The 18,434-nt window shown below is 49.0% G+C and overlaps 1 protein-coding gene across 1 annotated transcript; it reads right to left on the reverse strand.

The window, feature by feature from the left end:
- Positions 1–719: 719 nt before the first annotated feature.
- Positions 720–17,225, reverse strand: ALOX12B (arachidonate 12-lipoxygenase, 12R type). Its single transcript, XM_006899147.1, has 15 exons — positions 17,079–17,225; positions 15,863–16,064; positions 7,413–7,494; positions 7,230–7,316; positions 6,930–7,052; positions 6,579–6,682; positions 5,955–6,127; positions 5,640–5,783; positions 4,498–4,701; positions 4,208–4,294; positions 3,814–3,983; positions 3,290–3,411; positions 1,675–1,775; positions 1,139–1,309; positions 720–899 (listed from the first exon to the last, which is right to left on the reverse strand). Exons 1-15 carry the CDS (start codon positions 17,223–17,225, stop codon positions 720–722), a joined length of 2,097 nt encoding a protein of 698 aa, XP_006899209.1.
- Positions 17,226–18,434: the final 1,209 nt, after the last annotated feature.

An 18,434-nucleotide genomic window follows, 5' to 3' on the forward strand; every position in this document is an offset into this window, starting at 1 on the left:
AAGTTCCATTTCAGACAGCTGCTAGTGCTGCACCAACTCAAGGGAGGAAATAAAGAACTAAGCATGCTGTTTTATGTGTCATATGAAACGTTTTATGAACTCTTAAATCCACTACCCTGAAGAACATATCCTTGGTTCCCCCTTTTATGTAAGGTTGTGTTTTGAAATAGTACAGAAAAATCAAAATAAATTATTAACACAATATCGTACACTTATTTGACAGCACAGAATTTACAGATTTGCCAAAAAAAGTGTGCTAACACTTTGCTAATCTCAATTACTTAAATTATGAGAATATTAATGAGCGTGTCAGCTCTCACACCATGTGGTGATTATTTTAACAAAGCTGCATTTGATACAAGGGTTAACTTCTCTGAAGGGAATAGAGAAAAGACAAAAAACTATCTTCATCATCACAGTTCCAGAAGTTGTCCTGATGAGAATTCAGCTCACAGAAATATTAACATTGCCACCAGCAGTAAGTAAATAGCAAACGGTGAAGGGAAAAGTCAAAAGCATGGAAAAGATGAGGCGAGGAGAGTCACGATTTAAATAGGCATTTCCACTTAGGATACATCCTCTTTTCATTGCTAAAGATGCTATGTGTAGCAGACTTAACACTCACTCGCCAAACTGCACCAGGTTTTTAATAGAGGGACTGCTGATCTGCTGAGAGTAAAATAGGCGGGCAAGGACAGAGAGGACGTGGAGAGGCTGTTCTAGATAGAAATGCTGTTCTCAATCAGCACAGGATCCAGATAGTAGTAGGGGATAGGGAGGCACTTATTGCGTTGACGGATGTTGTAAGAGATCTGGGTCAGGCGCTGGCGCAAGGCTTCCATGCTCCTGCGGGGCACCTCCTCTACAAAGTGGATGTCCGGGAAATGGCCCAGGGGCCGCTGTGGGCAGAGAACCAGCCCAGTGGGACGGAGCCAATTCCTTATCCATTGTCCAGGGCTGCACCCCAAACCTCCTTGCTGCCCCCCTCCCCTTTGAGCAATCTCTGACCCTCTGCTTCCCGCTTTTGGCATTGCACTTCCACCTTGATGACCCTCTTCCCCACCCCCACCCCGCCCAGCTCCCAGCCACTCTTGCTAAGAGGCCCCCACCCTCAGCTATATCCTGAGGCCCCAGAGACCTTATCATCAGGCTCTCGACAGAGCGTCCAGAGCACCAGTAGGATGATGCATGTGGTCTTCACATCTGGCAGCGTGTCCATGAAGGTGTCCTGTGTGGCTAGCCCTTTAGCCTGCATGGGGGGTGTCCGCATGGATGATGGGAAGTTGGGCATCCAGCAGGTGAACTCCAGCTGCAGGTGGAATAGAGGATAGACTCTGGGTCAGAGAGGACCCTGGGGGATGGGGGCCCTGGTACCAGAGTCTACCTTCCCCTCCACGCTGTCTTGCAGCAGTGGGCTGAGCAGGGCTGGAGCTGGGATCAAGCTGAGAAGAAGGCTGGGGCTGAGGTTGGAGTGAAACTGGGGTTGTGTGTGAGTGAGCCCTGAAGTTGTAGCTGGGAACGGGATTTGAAACAGATTTGGGTTAGATTAGGAATTGTCACTGAGGTGGAACTGAAGCCAAGATTTAGGGTTGGGACAGGTTGGGGCTGCACTAGAGAGCAGGGCCAAGGCTGGCTGGCACTGAGGCTTGGTCCGGGGATGGTGAGCACGGGTACCTGCCCTGTGTTGACAGCGGCATGCTTGGCGGAGCAGGTGTAGATGACGATGGTGACATACCGGATCAGCTCAGGCACTGTGCGCAAGCAGGTGGGGAAGCCTAAGGGGAGAGTGGAACAGCCACGCAGCAGCAGTCCTGTCTGGTCCTGGCTGCTCAGCTGACCCCAAGGCCAAGCCCACATCATCCTGGTCTTGTCAAGACCAAACAACCACATGCATTCCCTCATCATGCCTGCTCGGCCCTGCGGCCCTTCCCATCAGTCCAGACCACAAAGCCCTTACTGACTCAGCTGACCTCTGGGGCTGGCCCTAGGCCTGGAGGAAAGAGGATGGGGCTTCCCTCTACTGGGAAGAGTCCTTGCTTCCTGTCAGTTTATTCCACATGGTTTCTCTCTCCCTCATAAGCATCCCTGGTTGCCATGGTGACCCATTTCCCAAAGCCTAGCACATTCAAACCAGATCCAACATCCTCCTCCCTGAAGGACTCCTCCTGTGACCCTCCACTCAGGGGATAGCATGCTTCCTCCACCTGATATGGTGAAAATCTAAAGCCTGGGAGTCGCCTGTGATCGCTCCCTCCCATATCTCCATGTCCAAGCTCAAGCCAGTCACCGAGCCCTGTTATCTCAACTACTCACGGGCTGTCTTTATCCCTGGAGCTCCCATCTTAATCCAGCCCTGCCACCTCCCTCCTGAGCACTCTTCTGGCTCCAGTGAGACCCGGTTATGTGACATACACACCTATCCTCACATCCACACCCCCCTCACCTGGGGTCACCCCAAGCTCCTTGACCAGGCAGAAGCCTGACTCTGCTCCAGCCTAAGTCCCAGTGCAGAAATTGATGGGCAGATCCTTGCGTCCACCATGTCCTCACTGGCTTCTGGGCCTTTCCACATTCTGCTAACACTCAGCACCTTCCCAGCCCCCAGCCTCTGTCATCTAAAGGTGTAACTTCTCCTTGAAGGTCCTTAGACATTCTAGGATTCCCACCCTCTACCCTACCACATTCTCCCCAAGATGAGCTAAGTGTATCCTGGGTTCTTACAAAGCCCTCTCCAGCCTTGTCACCCACCACATTTCATTCTCCAGTAAACAGTAAATGTGCATAGTTTGTCACAGAGTAGATGGATGGTGGATGATTATTTGTTGAGTGAGGGCCCACGTGACATGACCTCAAGGAGGCTTCTGGAACCTGTCAGTCCCCATCATTCTCCTCACTCCCCACCATCCCCCCACTAGCTTCCACTAACTCCCACCAGCACCTGTGCCCTTTCCTGTCTGAATTCAAACCCTGTTTCTCAGTCCACAAAGGTTCATTTCTGGTCAGGGGACAATGACTCATGTAGGTATCTGCAGAGGTGACTCCACCTCACCCCAGGCCCCTGAACACAACCCGGGATGTCCAATGGCCAGCTCTGCCTCCCTCCCCAGCCACTTCCAGATGCGGCATCTCCAGGGACCTGGGAAAGACCCAGTCAAAATCCTTGGGCTGTGACGTAAACTCATTAGTGCGCTGTAGGGCATACTCTGCCCCAGCCTGGGAGGACCCTATGTGCCTTCCTTGGGGCTACCTGGCAGATCCCAGCTGGGTGCCTGGGTATCCAGACCCATACCTGAGCTTTCACGTCCTAACATGCAATTCTTGAATATCTCTTGCACCCAGCACTGCAGTTCCGGGTCCCCTTCCACGGCTGAGTCATTCGGATAATAATAGGTGATGATTTCTGTCACATACCTGACCAGGGGATGGGACCTTAGTTCAGATCTCTCCTGAGTCACCTTCCCCTCCCCCAGAAGACCCTGGTCCAGCTGAGGCACGCCTGTGGGTGGGCAAGGGCTGTGAGGCAGAGAGTGTCCTGATGAACGTGAAGATACTTAAAGCTCTCCTTAGTAAGGGTCGGGTGAGGTTCACAGCCAGCCAGCACAGGTGGGCTGGGGCCAAAATAAGAAAGGGGCCCACTTGGCCTCTTTTAGCCCCACCGTAGCATATGTACATAACCAGCCACACAGATACCTACCATACAGACCCCAAGGCCGAGCCCCACAGGGCACTGGACCCAGGCACAGGTCCACCTCCAGCCCCCTCCAGCAACCCAGCATCCCACCTTGAGTTCACTCACCACTATCCCAAACTTACTTCTCCAGGGCATCCCACACGGCCAAGCAGTCATCACGGTAATAGTATCGGGGCAGATCCTGAACCCCGCGTTCCACAAAGTCATTGGGGAGGTAGAGGCTGTCGTAGGTGATCTCTGACAGGGCCCTCACCATCACCTCCGCAAAGCCGTGCAAGCCCAGGGATGTGCCCTGTGCAGGAGGTAGAGTAAGTCCTCTTTTCCAGGGGTCACACCTACATCAGACCCACACACACCCCACAGCCAAGTGAGTGAGCTTTTAAACCCCAGGCCCATTTGGCCTCACGCCTCCCATCCATGTCCTTTTAGACAGATCACTCACTTTAACCCTTCATTCTGGCCATGACCCCGCATCATCTAAAGGCAAGTGGGAAGCCCTGCAATCAGAGACCTTACCCTGGCCGAGAGTCCTCCCTCATTGAGGAGAAGAGCCCGCCCAATGCTGTTAATCTGGATGGTGAATCTCGTGTGGGGGATGAGGAGCTATGGGAAGAGACAAAGCAGACTGAAGGCCTGAAGCACCCCATTTCTCCAGCATCAACCTTTGTCACTGTTGGATGAAGCTTTTCTTTTTGGTGAGTTCCCAGTTAACTCCCCAAGTCTTAACTGTGGGGGTGAGCCATGTTGCTACCTGTGGCCAGATGAGGAGAGGAATGCTTTCCAGAGACCCCTTCCTGAGCCCATACCTTATAGAGAGGGTGGCACATGGGGAGCTGCCTTATTACAGCCAGGCAGAAGGCCTCAGCCATCAGGTGGGTCTCCAGAAGGTGGGAGATGGCTTCATGGCTGTAGAACTCAGCATAGCGCACCCATGTCTTGGCCAGCAGCCAGTCCCATTCAGAATCATTGGGCAGGAAGATGGGGCAATCAGGCCCAGGTGTCTGGCTGAGCTGGGGGTACAGAAGAAGGAGGGTCAGAGGAGGGCAGAGACCTGCTCTCCCTGACCATGTGAGCCTTTCTGTCCTCCTGCTTTTCTACCTTCAATGCCTTCTTCTGGGTACCTAGAAGTGCCATTCATTCAAGGCCCGGCTCTCAGGCTGCCTCGTTTGAGAAATTCTCTTTACCTCAGCCCCATGCAACCAAATTCAGATGTGGAGGTTATTCTGAAACCCAGCCTGCACTATTTCCCTCTAGGGGTACTTTTTTGTAGTTTGTACAGGCTTTTCCGGGACCTCTGGGATAGAAGCACCTCAGGTTACCTCTCCCAAGGTATTGGCTGAGCTTAACTGGCTCCATATTCCCAGCAGAGGCCTGGCCCCTAATAGGGGTTGATTTGTCTAAGGGATAGATGGATGGATTAAGTTGAAGAGAACTTGGGCCAATCACATTCCCATCTGGTCACTTTGGCACAAATACACACAGCCACATACACTATACACACAGAGGTGGCATGTGAATGCAATCACAGGGACATGCAGACACATGATGGGAGCACGCAGATATGTTCAGAAAGGGACACACCCGTACTCCTTCACCCTCAGGCTCACAACACAAATGTACCTGAACACGTGTGCGCACCAGCTTACACCCCAGATCTTTCTCCAAGGAAGGCACAGTCCATACACAGACATACAGGAAGGTCCATGCACACATACAAACAGCTCACCACTCCCCCCTGCCATGCATAACCACAGGTGTGAGATTGAGAGACGTGTGCACAAGCATTCACGCTCACCTGGGCACACGAGCTTCCATGCAAATAAACTCATTCCTAGGTGCACATACAGCTAGAACAGGTTTGAACACACACTCAGAGGCGGGACGCTCACTCAGATGCACACATGCTGTCAACACACACAAAGTGGTCTCCAGCCTACACCCCGGGCACCTGGATGGCGATGGGCATCATGTTCCCTTCAGGGTTGAGGTAGAGCAGGCAGATGGGAGCGCAGTGGTACTGTTTGTGACCGTTGAGCTCAACAGTGGGGATGCCTTCCAGGATGCGGTAGTCGGCCAGGTAAATGTTCCCTTTCTGGAGGAGAGGTGTGATGGGCGGGCAGGTAGACAAGGGCACCTAGCAGTCGTGGCCCACGGGTAGCGACGCAGGGTGAGGGGCGCAGAGGTGGTGGGGACCCGGAAGGTAGGAGAGACTGGAATTCCCAGGAAGGAAGGAGGGAGCCTGGGGGTGGGAGGAGGGCCTCACCTCCAGCTCAGCTTGTAGGCATGTTCCTTCACACAGGAACGGCGCCACCATGTCCTCTGTGACAGGGAACTTGTCTGGGATCCGCGTGCAGCGGCAAATCAAGCCTGGGTTGATGCCATTGAGGTACTGATACCCAAAGAAGCTGTCCTCTGCCCAGTGCTCTGTCACGTACTCTGGAAGGATGGCGCAGTGGTGTCACAACCCCTCTCAGGGACAGAGAGACACTAAACGGAGGCCAGCGACACAGAACCATGTGCATCAAGAGGTGAGCCTCCCACCTGGGCTGGCAAGGCTTGCGGGGCTCGGGATATGTTCCAAGTGTCCGTCAAGGGGCGCGCCCACCTAACTCGCCAAACTCCCTCTGTAGTCTTGGGGTTTTCGTCCCAGGGCGCCACGTGAGTGGCTTGCCTCCCCCACCTCTCCCCTCCCCACCTGCATCCCTCCCCTAAATGTTTCCTTCCTCTACTTGTCTCGCTCCCCATCTTCATCCCTCCCATACTTGATTTCCCCCTCCTGTCCCTTCTCCCACATCTCCATCAGCCACCCTCCCCACCCATCTCATGGTCTCCCCACCTGAGACCACCTCGCTCCCCCGGGTTTCATTCAGAATGCCCCACACCATACCAGAGATGACAGTTTTGGTGGCAGGAAAAATTTTCTTAATATCCTTCAGTCTCTTCCATGAGTGTTTGCAGTCCACCAGGCCACGCACCTTGAATGAAAGAGCCCTGGGAGGCGGGACGAGGAGATGGCATCAAAGAGGCCACTGGGCGTCCGCAGGCCCTTGACTGAACCTCTCTGTTCCTGTTAGATCTGCGTCTCAGTCTCAGCCCCCTGTGTCTCAGGGCCTCTGGATCCCATGCCCCACGTGCCACCAGTTCTTTCCAGGAGCAAAAGTGGGGTGGGAGGTAAAGCAGAGGTTGCAGACTGGTCCTTGGGGGAGCCCTCCCTCTCTGCTCATCCGTACACACTCACTTGGGGCCCAGGCGCATGAAGAACGAGGCTGTCTTTATGAAGGAGTAGCGGAGATTGGAGTCCAGATACTTGGTGGCCTTAATGTTGATAAGAATCGGGAATCCCGGAATGTAACCGTTCCACCTGGAGGGAGGAGAACAAGGGTTGGGTCAGGGCATCACCAGGTGGGGAGGAGCCCTGGGGACAGCCTGGAGGAGGGCAGCCTGTGTTGATATCAGCCTGGGGGACTATCAGCCTGGCGGCTGTCAGCCTGGGGCGCTGTCAGCCTGGGGTACTGTCACACTAGTGGGCTGTGCTTACTCAGGCCGATTAGGGTTGCGGCGCACAGGGGGCTGGTAACTGGGGATGTGCACATAGTTGGGCAGGCCGGGCACAAAGACTCTCCAGCTGCAAAAAAAATGAGGACAGTAGGCCCGTGCCCAGCCACACCTTTGGGCCCCTGAGCACCCTCTGCCCACCCTGCCCTGCACCCCTTTCTCTCACTGGTAGAAGTCCTGCTTGGCTCTGATCTCCTCCCTCCGATGCTCCAGGAGGATGGGTAGTGTGTCGTCTGCGGTTGTCTTTCCTGTGGGGAAACCAAAGGGAAGAGTCAAGGTATGATGCCGACCCATGTCCACTTCAGGGCACAGTCACTCAGCTTCTGAGCTGACCTCTCCACGGCGTCTGAGGGGAACCCACGGCTGAGGGGAACCCATAGGTCTGCCTACTCTAAATGTGAGGCATTCAAATAAGAGGCAAATAAACTCTATAACACCCCAGTTCCCCTGTAGTCATCCTCCTACTTCCTGCAGGGCTTGGTGCACAGAACTGAAGCACAGCTGGAGCTGAGCAGTCACTGAAGGAGCTGGGCTTTGGGACTTCAGCTTCACTTCCCAGGAGACACCCCTGGACAGAGAACTTGGTACCTCTTTTCCCCCCTGCCTCTGCCTGCCCTTTGCCTCTGCTGCTTCTCAGAAGTTACCCTTCTAGAGTCGTTGGAATATTAATAACTAATTATGTATCACTTACCAGGTACTGGACACTTTTATACACTTTCCTTATAATATAATTATATTCACATAAGAACAACTTAATGAAGTCAGTTACAGGCCACAAACCCTTCTCCACAATCCCAAAATCCAAAAAGCTCTGGAACAAGTATTTATCTCTCTTAAGTCAGGCAGATTCATTGGTGGGAAAAAACTTGCTGTAATTGATTACAAGTAATGCATGTATGTATAGTTATTGTCATGTGCCAGTGAGTGAGGATCAACTCATAGCTGACTCTTTAGCAGGTATCCAGAGCCAGGTGGATTCAAACTAAGTATCTTTGAGTTGGCAAGGCAATTCCTTGCCACTAAACCACCAGAGCCATAGACAGATCTGTATAACCTATATGAAATGACTCAACAGCATGTAGCAACAACATAACAACACCATGTAAATATATATACCTTACATATAAATGTTGTTGTTGTTATTGTTGCTGTGTGCCGTTGAGTCTCCTGCAACTCATAATGACTCTTTGTAAAGTAGCTCTGAAGTTTGCCCTGTCCTGAGCCAGTCTCGCTGACTTTGACACACCTACCCTCCATTGCCCCAGTTACTGTATCAATCCACCTTATCTGGGGTCTTTCTCTCCTGCGGTGTCCCTCCACCCTTCTAAGTATGATGTTTTTTTACAAGGACTGGTCCTTCTGGTCACGTGCCCGAAATATGGGAGATGGAGCTTCAAAATACTAGCCTCCATGGAGAAACTTGGTTTCACTCTCTCCAAGACAGAGCAAAGGCCATCAATTCTTCTTCTGTTATCGTTAGTCATTGCCCAGCTCTCTGATGTATAGCAAGTAATTGCAAAGACCATGGCCTGTATCAGGTGCACCTTTGTCTCTAGACTGACATAGTTGCTCCTCAGTACTCTGGAGAGGTCCCTGATGGCAGGTTTTCCTAGTGTAATTCATCTTTTGATTTCCTGACTGTTGGTGCCAAGAATCATGTGGAACCAAGCAAGCAGAAATTGTTAACAATTTCAATCTCTTATCCATCTATCATGATGCTACCAGTCGGCCCAGTGGGGAAAATCTTTGTCTTCTTGATGTTGAACTTCAATCTATATTGAAGACTACAGTCCTTGACCTTATGCAGCAAGCACTTCAAGTCCTCCTCAGTTTCAGCATGTAAGTTTCACCTGCATAACATAGGTTGTTGATGAGTCTTCCTCCAATCTTGCCACATTCTTCCTCATGAAGCCCATCCTCCCGAATGATCTGTTTTACCTATAGATTGAAAAGGTATGGAGACAGGACACGTCGCTGACACACTCCTTTCCTGATTTTGAACCATGAAGTGTTTCCTTGTTCTGTTCTGAAGATTGCTTACTGGTCCAAGTATAGGTTTCTCATAAGCACAATTAAGTGTTCTGGGATTCCCATTCTCCTTAAGGTTAGCCACAATTTGTTGTGATCCACACAGTCAAATGCCTTTGCATTGTCAATGAAATACAGTTAGACATTCCTCTGGTACTCTTTGCTTTCTACCAAGATCCATCTGACTTCGGCAATAATGTCTCTAGTGTCACGACCTCTTCTAAACCCAGCTTATATTTCTAGGAGTTCTTTGTCAATGTACTGTTCCAGTCATTTCTGGATAATCAGCAGCAGGATTTTGCTTGTATGTAATATTAATGATATTCAATGTATAAGAAGAAATATATCTAATAGATATAAATGTTGTTAGTGTTGTGTACCATTGAGTCAGAACCAACCTGTAGCTGACCTTCCAGCTGGTTTTCAGAGGCAATTAATAGTATGGGAGGAGATTGCCCATCCTCCTGTGGAACAGCTAGTGGATTCGAACCATGTGCCTTTGGAATTGCAGTGTAGTTTCTTACCACAAGGCATTTAAAGTATATGTATATATGTATACATGTATATACGTATATGTATATATGTATATGGTGGTGTTACGTTGTTGCTATATGCTGTCAAGTCATTTTATATAGCTTATAGAGATAGGTAAAGATACCTGTCTATCTAGGGCTCTAGTGGACTAGTGGCATGAGGTTGCACTTGCCAACGTAAAGGTTCCTGGTTACCAGGCCAGTTAGCAGTGTCATGATGGAAGGAGAAAAGAAGAATTCTTTAGGAAGTCTACTGTCAGAGATCTCTCCAGAGCACTAAAGAGCAATGATGTCAGTTTAAAGACTAAGGTGCACCAGATCCAGGCTGTGGTCTTCTTAATTGTTTGCTATGTACCTGAAAGCTGAGTAATGACTAAGGATGACAGAAGAAGAATCGAGGCCTTTGATTTGTGGTGCTGGAAATCATGGTATTGAGCATACCATGATTGCCAGGGGAATAGGTCTGCCCTGGCGAGAGTAAAACCGGGTTGCTTGGTTTTACTTGCCTCCTTGGAGGCAAGGATTTTGACACTCTATCTCACATGCTTTGGGCATGTTGCCAGGAGGGACCGGTCCTTGCAGAAGGACATCATGAAGGGACAGCAGAGAAGAGGAAGACCCTGGATGAGATTAACTGACATGGTGACTGGGGCAATGGAGGCAGGCATGTCAGAGACTGTGAAATTGGCTTAGGAGAGGCTAAGGTTCAGGGGGCTGATATATATATATATATATATATATATATATATATATCGCTGATAAATGGCAAGGAATTGCCTTGCCAATCCAAAAGTACTTGCTTTGAAACTACCTGCTTTGAAACGATCAGCTGCTCCTTGGGAGAAGGCAGGTCAATCTCCGAGTTGTTTCCAATTTGACAGTACATAACAACAACATTAACATAACACACATGTATAATATGTATACATGTACTACAACACATGTGTTTTATAACATACATGTTTATAACAAGTATAGCATACATTTATATAACATGTGTGTATATAGTATAAGATATATCCATAGATATGGAGTTCTGGTTGGTTACTGCCTCCAGTGTAATTTACTGCCTCTTGAAAAGGAGTGGACAGTCAGCTGTAAGTCAACTGCAAATTTTTTGGCAATGAATTTTTTTAGTTATATGTGTATGTGTGTGTGTATCTATATATTTCTATAAATAATATAAATATAAGTATAAATATAAATATAAGTATAAATATAAATATATTTTGTTGTTATGTGCTCTAGAGTCAGAACCAACTTATAGCTGTCCCTCCAATGGGTTTTCAGAGGTTGTAAATCATATAGGAGTAGATTGGTGATCCTTCTTTGATGGACCACACACACACACACACACACACGACAGGGAGCTCTGGTGGCTTAGTGGCAAGAAGCTGCACTGCAATCTCAAAGGCACATGGTTTGAGGCCACCAGCAACTTTGCAGGAGAAGGAGATTAACTGTCTCTGAAAACCTGCTTGAGGGCCAGCTATGAGATATATACACACATACACATACATATACTGAAACTGAGGAGGACCTGAAGCACTTGCTGCAGAAGGTCAAGGACTCCAGCCTTCAGTGGGCTGATTGGCAGCATCATGATAGAAAAGAGCTTGAGACTGAGATTGTTGACAGCTTCAGTTTGCTTGGCTCCATAATCAACACTCTTGGTACCAGCAGCCAGGAAATTAAAAGACGCATTGGGAAAGCCTGCTGTCAGAGACCTCTCCAAAGTACTGAAGAGCAACTATGTCAGCCTGGAGACTAAGTTGCACCTGATATAGGCCAGGCCATGGTCTTTGCAATTACTTGCTATGAATCAGAGAGTTGGACTAGGGATGATAGAAGGAGAATTGATACCTTTGAGCTGTGGTGCTGGAGAAGAGTTCTGAATATACCATGGACTGCTAGGAGAACAAACAAGTCCATCCTGGAAAGAGTGAAGCCAGGCTGCTCCTTGGAGGCAAGGATTCTGAAGCTTCATCTTAACATACTTTGAACATGTTGCAAGGAGGGACCAGTCCTTGGAGAGAGACATGCTTGGGAGGGTGGAGGAACAGTGCAGGAGAAGGAGACCCTTGATGAGATGGATTGATTCAGTCACTGGGGTAATGGGGATAGCTGTGTCAGAGACAATAAGATTGACAAGGGATAGAGCAGGGTTTAGGGCTGTTGTGTGGATGCCACTCCTGCTTCCAAGCCTGCCTTTAACTGGGAGCTTCACCAAACACTGTCCACCATGGGTAACAGTTATAGCATTTGACAACCCAATGGCACAAGGTTCGACATCACAGCAACCCCAGGTTAGCTCAATACAGCATATTAACAGATGAGTGCTGAACCACTTAAAAGAATGTCCCTCCAAAATAAAATAACAACTGACTTTAAATACAAAGATCCTCCACAAGGTCTTGTTGTGTGTACTATAAAGTCAGATCCAACTGGCACAGGAAGGAGATTGCCCCTCCTGGTGGATTCAAACCATGCACCTTCAAGACTACAGTGCAGCTTCTTGCCACTAGGCCACTAGAGCTCCCTGTATTTATATCTATAGTCTTTGATACACTTGATGTAACTCTTTCTCTTTTTTTTTACAAACATTAGTATATTTAACTAGGGAATACTTATAAAAATTAGAATTTCAAAGCTCATCTAGCTGCAATAACTTCAGCTAAAGGTCTCATTTTACAAGGAGAAAGGGATGTAAAGAAGACATTCATATGGCGAACAAACACATAGAGAAATGTTCAAAATCCCTAGCTTTCAGAGAGATGCAAATCAAAATAACTATGAGATATCATCTCACCCCAATAACAATAGCAAAGCTCAACAGAGCAGTAAACAACAAAGGCTGATGATAATTGCAGAGAGATTGGAACCCTTATTCACTGCTGGTGGGACTATAAAATGGTGCAACCACTAAGGAAGGCGGTATGGCACTTTCTCAAAAAGCTGGAAATAGAAATAACCATTTGACCAGCAATTCCACTACTAGAAATATACCCTAAAGAAATCTGATGCCACTCAAACAGATATATGCACATCCATTTTTATTGCTGCATTATTCACAATAGCAAAGAGAATGGAAACAACCTAGGTTTCCATCAATAGATGAATGGATAGAAAAATGATGGTACATTGACTCAATGGAATACTATGCAGCACTGAAAAACAAGAAATTAATAAAATATTACACAACATGAGTGACCCTGGAGGACATTATGCTGAGTGAAATATCTCCATCACAAAAGGACAAATACTGCATAACACCACTGTTCTAAAACAGGACTGACATGGGAGTGGGGGGAAAACTAAGATAAGAGGAAATAAGTAATGAACACTACATTTGAACAGATGAAGGAAAGAACTTTTTTTAAAGGATTTTATGATTAAGCAGTATTTGCATGACAGTCTAGAATAAGAGGTGCATAGCAAAGTGGACTGGGGGAAGGAATGGCGGAAATTATGCAACAATGAATGAATGTTTTTAAAAAAGTAAAACTGGGGAGAGTAGGGAGGAAAATGTGCAACAGAGAATGAGTGAAAATCCAACTTTTCTGCAAACTTTTGTTAAAATCACAATTAAATAAAAAAGAAAAGAAAAAACCCAAGGAGAAAAGAGTGACTATTACATAGAGAGAAAGCAGAGATGCTGGAATTACAAGTATGGCTCCTAACAGGTGGCTCACCACATGATCCCTGTGTGTGTGTGTGCGTGCGTGTGCACACACACACACACACACACACACACACATCATGGAGTTGGTTTCAACTCACAGCAACCACATGTGGTACAGGGTAGAACTGCATCACATCAGACTCCCCAGGTCATCTCAGAGTGGATTTGAATTGTCAGCCTGCTTAGGTAATCAGCCTGTACTTAAAAATTTGCATATCTTAGAGAAGTTATGTAATTGTTTATGGCACCTTCTCTGAACTTTTAGAAATTGCTTTACTGGATTCTCACAATAACCCTCCATTGGAGATTCTGATGTCAGCCTCATTTTATAGATGAGGGAACCCAGGCGTCGAAGAATTCAGAAATGTGCCCGGGCATCACAGTCAGTAAGTGGAAGTAGTTGCCAGATCAGCTCATAACTCCATGACTTTCCCTCAAGCCTTCCCGTAACCACCCTCCTCCTCACACATCAGTCTCAGTCAATGTGTTGTGGATGAGTGGTGCCCCATGGAGTTGTGTAACACAGAGACCTAGCTTGGTTTCATCCCCAGGGTGGGAGCCTTACTCCTTTGAGGGCCCAGCAGGTGACTCAAGTCACCCTGCCCTAATGTTGCTTGGCAGCTACTCCACCCAACCTCATTCCTGCTTGGCCACTAGCATCACCCTGCTGGTCCTCCGCTTCTATGGTAACTCAGGCCTGTCACTATGGGAAAAAACTTTGCATCCTCAATGAGGCATCAATCTTTGCAACCACACCTTTCTTCAGGCCTGCCTTCCTCTGCCCCTTGCCTCTCCTTTCTCCAACTCAAGCCCTTGTCCCTTCCTCCCAGAAAACTTAAACCACAGGGGCTTGGAAACTGGGAAGAGAGGTAGCTGAACCCGGTAATCTGAGGTGACAGGACCCCTGAGACCTTTCAGCTCTGCCCTCCACTCTTATCCTTGAGATAAAGGTGAGACCAAAGTGAGGTCAAGGTGAGACCAAGAGGATTAACAAGAGCAAGCCTTCAGTAGAGGATAATCCTAATGTGTCATGTGTGGGGATACTGATCCAATACCCACAATTGAGGTGCTTTAGGCAGTGGTGAACACACAGAGCTGAGGAATTCAGGTCCTGTACCTGTCCCTGTCCCTGTCCCAGAGGAGGCACCAAGTGCCTGGAGACCTTAGTCAGACCACCACAGAGAAAACCTGATTGTCCGAATGACACTGGGCACCATTCTGGGATGGAACTCACTGGATTAAGGGGGTCTTTTAGAAGAAATTCCCTGGGTGGGGCTAATGGTTAACACTCTTGGCTGATAAATGAAAGATGAGCTGTTCAAGTCTACCCAGATGCATCTGGAAAGAAAGGCCTGACAATCTAGAACGAATGAGGCCTCGTGGAGCACAGCTTCACTGTGCTGCATGTGGGTCGCCACCACTTAGCACCAACTGGTGTTGGTTGGTTTGCAGTTACAGTAAGCCCCGTTTAAGAAATAGGGTCTGACTGGAATCCTAGGGAGCAACAGAATGTCTCCTCCATATAAATATGCTCAGCAAGAAATCCAAAGCCTTATGATGTTGCTGTTGTCTACCATTAAGTTGGCAACCAACCTATAGCTGACCCTCCAGCGGGTTTTCAGAGGCAGTTAATTGCATGGGAGGAGATTGTCCATCCTCCCATGGAGCAGCTGGTGGCCTCGAACTGTGTGCCTTCGGGACTGCAGCATAGCTTCCCTCCTAGAGAACCATCGACCATTGCATCTTAAGGTCCATGACGAAGGGGGGGTGGTGGTGGTGATGTGTGTTGAACTGCTAACCCACAGGTCATGTTTTTCTGGCAATTTGAACCTAACATCTGCAATGGGTAAATGCCTGTGCAATTTACAGCTTCAGAAAGCCAGTGGAAGGACATCTTTGAGCCAGGTCTGCTTCAACAGCAATGAGTTTGAGTTTTGTGTTTGACAGTAATAAAAACGCGTTAAGTTAGAACAGGACATCCTGTTAGAATGTCAAGGCTACAGATGTAGTAACAGAATCTTATTGGTGTATTAGGGCATCTTGTCTGAGTAACAGGACAGGCTGTTTGATAGGACTTCCTTGTAGAGCCCTGAGACCTGCGCCCAGTAGCGGGGTACCCTGCAGTCATCCAGGGGAGGAGTGTGGAAGCAATGAGTGCTCCACTGTCTCCAGCCAGGCTCTAAACTCCACACCTCTGTATTCCTGCCCAGCCAGCATCCTGCCTGAGTGTCCCTGTGGTGGAGCTGGCTCCTGTCTGGCTTGATGGACGTACAGAAGTGTATCCTGACTGTTCTCCCTGGGTCCTGGCTGGGGGTTCACCCCAGGTGCCAAGTGCATGCAGCCCCAACGCAGGACAGAGGAGTAAGTGTTCACCTGTAGCCTCCCGGAGTGACAAGGTCTCGTAGCCTTCTATCCATTGGTAGGCAGGGAAGTGGTAGATTCGGCCATTGGGGGCGCAGATCTGCACGTAGTTGCAGTACCAGGAGTTCTTGGGGAAGAAGGAGCGCTCCTTGTGCAGGCGGATGATAATGAGCTCACCCAGGTCCTGTTGGCACTGCACAGTGTACTCGTCCACCTGGGCAGGGCACAGAGGTGGCTGAGAGGGCAGGACTCAACCCTGGCTCCTCAGTCACTCATGGCCCAGCCCCTTACCCAAGTCTTGCTCACCTGGGTGATGCTCAGCCCAGAATTAGGGCAATAAGAGGCTGGATTTCCACCTCCAGCCCAGCTGTCCCCTACTAAGTCCATCCACCCAGGACTGGACAGGACCTCAGCCAGTCCCTCCTCTGAATTTCCAGCTCTGGTGTCAGGGAGGTCTCGTCCTCTCCTCCACTCACTCCCCACTCTCCTGAGGCTACAGAAGCCATACAGGTCCCTATGGGTTGGTGTATGGAAAGATGCAAGGGGAGCCCAGAAGCCTATTCATTCATTAGCAAAAATGTGGATCCTCAGAAGAGGCCAATTCAAGCCATACAACAGTAGATGGCTGGGTCTGGCTCAAAGTCAGGGCTGAGTTCCTTGTTAAGGGTATCTTCCATCACAAAGCAGACAGGTCCCTACTGGACAGGCTGGTCAAATGCCATTCTAAGTCACAGAGAATCCAATGCAAATTTAAGTCAGTTATGATGCAACTGACTTAGCAAGAGTTAGTAAGAATGGAAGAGAGAGGGATGAGAGAGGAAAGGAGGAGAGAACATAGAAACGAAAGGTAGGAGAAAAGAGGGATAGAGAAAAGGGGTGGGAGAAGGCTGAGAGACAGAAGGATGGAGACAGAGGGAAAGGTCTGAGGGAAAGAGGAGCTAAGAAAAGGGAGAAGGAAGGGTGAAGAATGACCAGGAAGAGATAAAAGATAATGAACCAGGCTTAGAGGAAAGGATGTCCTGGGGCCTATTTAGGGAGGCAGATGGGGAGCCAGGACGAGGGTGAGCAATCAGAGTTCACCCTCTCTATCCCCGGGACCGCGCTGTGCCCAGGCTTCTCCCAAGGCTCTCCATCAGAGCTCTCCTGGTCACTCTCTGGTCCTCTGCATGTCTTTTCTGTCCACCTCAATGAACTCCCATCTCCAGTTGTCACATGCACAGATACTCACTGCCCCAGTTGCAAAGTCACGTCCAAAGTGGTTCAAGGGCTGCTTATGGCTCTCTCCTTGGGTCCCAACAATGGTCAGTGAGATGGAGTCCAGTGTCCCTGATAAGAGGTCTCTTCCCGTGGCCACCTTGACTTTGTAGGTGGCCATGGTTGATCTTCAGGAAGCAGGTGGTGGGGGCTCAATTCCAGACGTTGTGGATGGGCCACAGTGGGCCAAGCCAGGCCAAGCACGGAGGAATGGACAGAGCCAGCCTCCTGAGGTGAGGCGGCAAGACAGGTGACAGTCTAGAAGGGGAAGATGCTCCTTGGCCTGCCTGTGAGCTGCCAGGAAGGCTGGGGCGGGGCCAGCAGTGGTAGGGTGAGCAGAGCTGGGCTCCCAGCCCTCTAGAGCCCAGGGAGGTGACTGCAGGGTACTGGGCCTGCCTCTGAGAGGGCGGAAAGAGATGCAGTGAGTGACGGAGTCTCCAGGGTGGGGGAGCCAGTCCAGCCTGAGTCAGGGCCCCAGAGAAGTTGGGGTAGAGGGCCCCACCTGGCCCTCAGATCTTTATCAGCCTAATAAGCTCTTTCTTTCTGCCTACCCCTATAGGCTACAGTGCCTGCATCCCTGTTAAACAGGCATGGGGGCGACCTGCATTGGTTCTGAGGGCCCTATGGGTGGGGATTGGCGGGGGGTGGGGGTAGCACAAACTTGTGGTCCAGCTGGCCTTCTGCCTGGAATTCTGCTTTAGGAAGTGGGGCAGGTAGTGGCTGCAGCGAAAGGCTGGCTCACCTTTCTGTTCCAGTGAAGGTGGTGGGAGTTGAACCTGAGGCACAGGGACTACACGGGCATGAAGAAACTCTAGAGACACTGGAGGGGGATAAGGAAGATGGGAGGGCGATGCCTGCTGGCTGGAGAAATCAGAAATGTGAGTGGAATTTGGAGCATTAGAATAAAGCTACATAACTCAGAAATCTTGATACACTGAACATGGCTGAACCTTGAAGACATTGTGCTAAGTAAAAGTCAACTACAAGAGAATAAATATTGTATGATTTGACGTGTACAAAATGTCCCAAACCTGCAAATGTATAAAGACCTAGGTCTATTCATTACCAGGAGTGGGAAGGAACCAGAACGCAGGAAATACAGCTTCAGGGCATTGTATTTCTGTTAAGAGAGATGGGAAAATTAGGAAGTAGACAGTGGTAATGGTTGCACAACACAATGAACATAATCAATGCTGCTGACTCAGACATTACTAGAAATATTAGAAAAATACTAACATCCCAAGTGTCATGTTTTACAAATATAAAATGTAATGGTGGTCAGGTGCCATCAAGTCCAGTACGACTCATAGTGACCCTATGAACAGCCAAC

The sequence above is a fragment of the Elephantulus edwardii genome, unplaced genomic scaffold (genome assembly GCF_000299155.1).
Source record: "Elephantulus edwardii isolate Elephantulus edwardi_28Jun2011 unplaced genomic scaffold, EleEdw1.0 scaffold00246, whole genome shotgun sequence".
Lineage (NCBI taxonomy): Eukaryota > Metazoa > Chordata > Mammalia > Macroscelidea > Macroscelididae > Elephantulus > Elephantulus edwardii.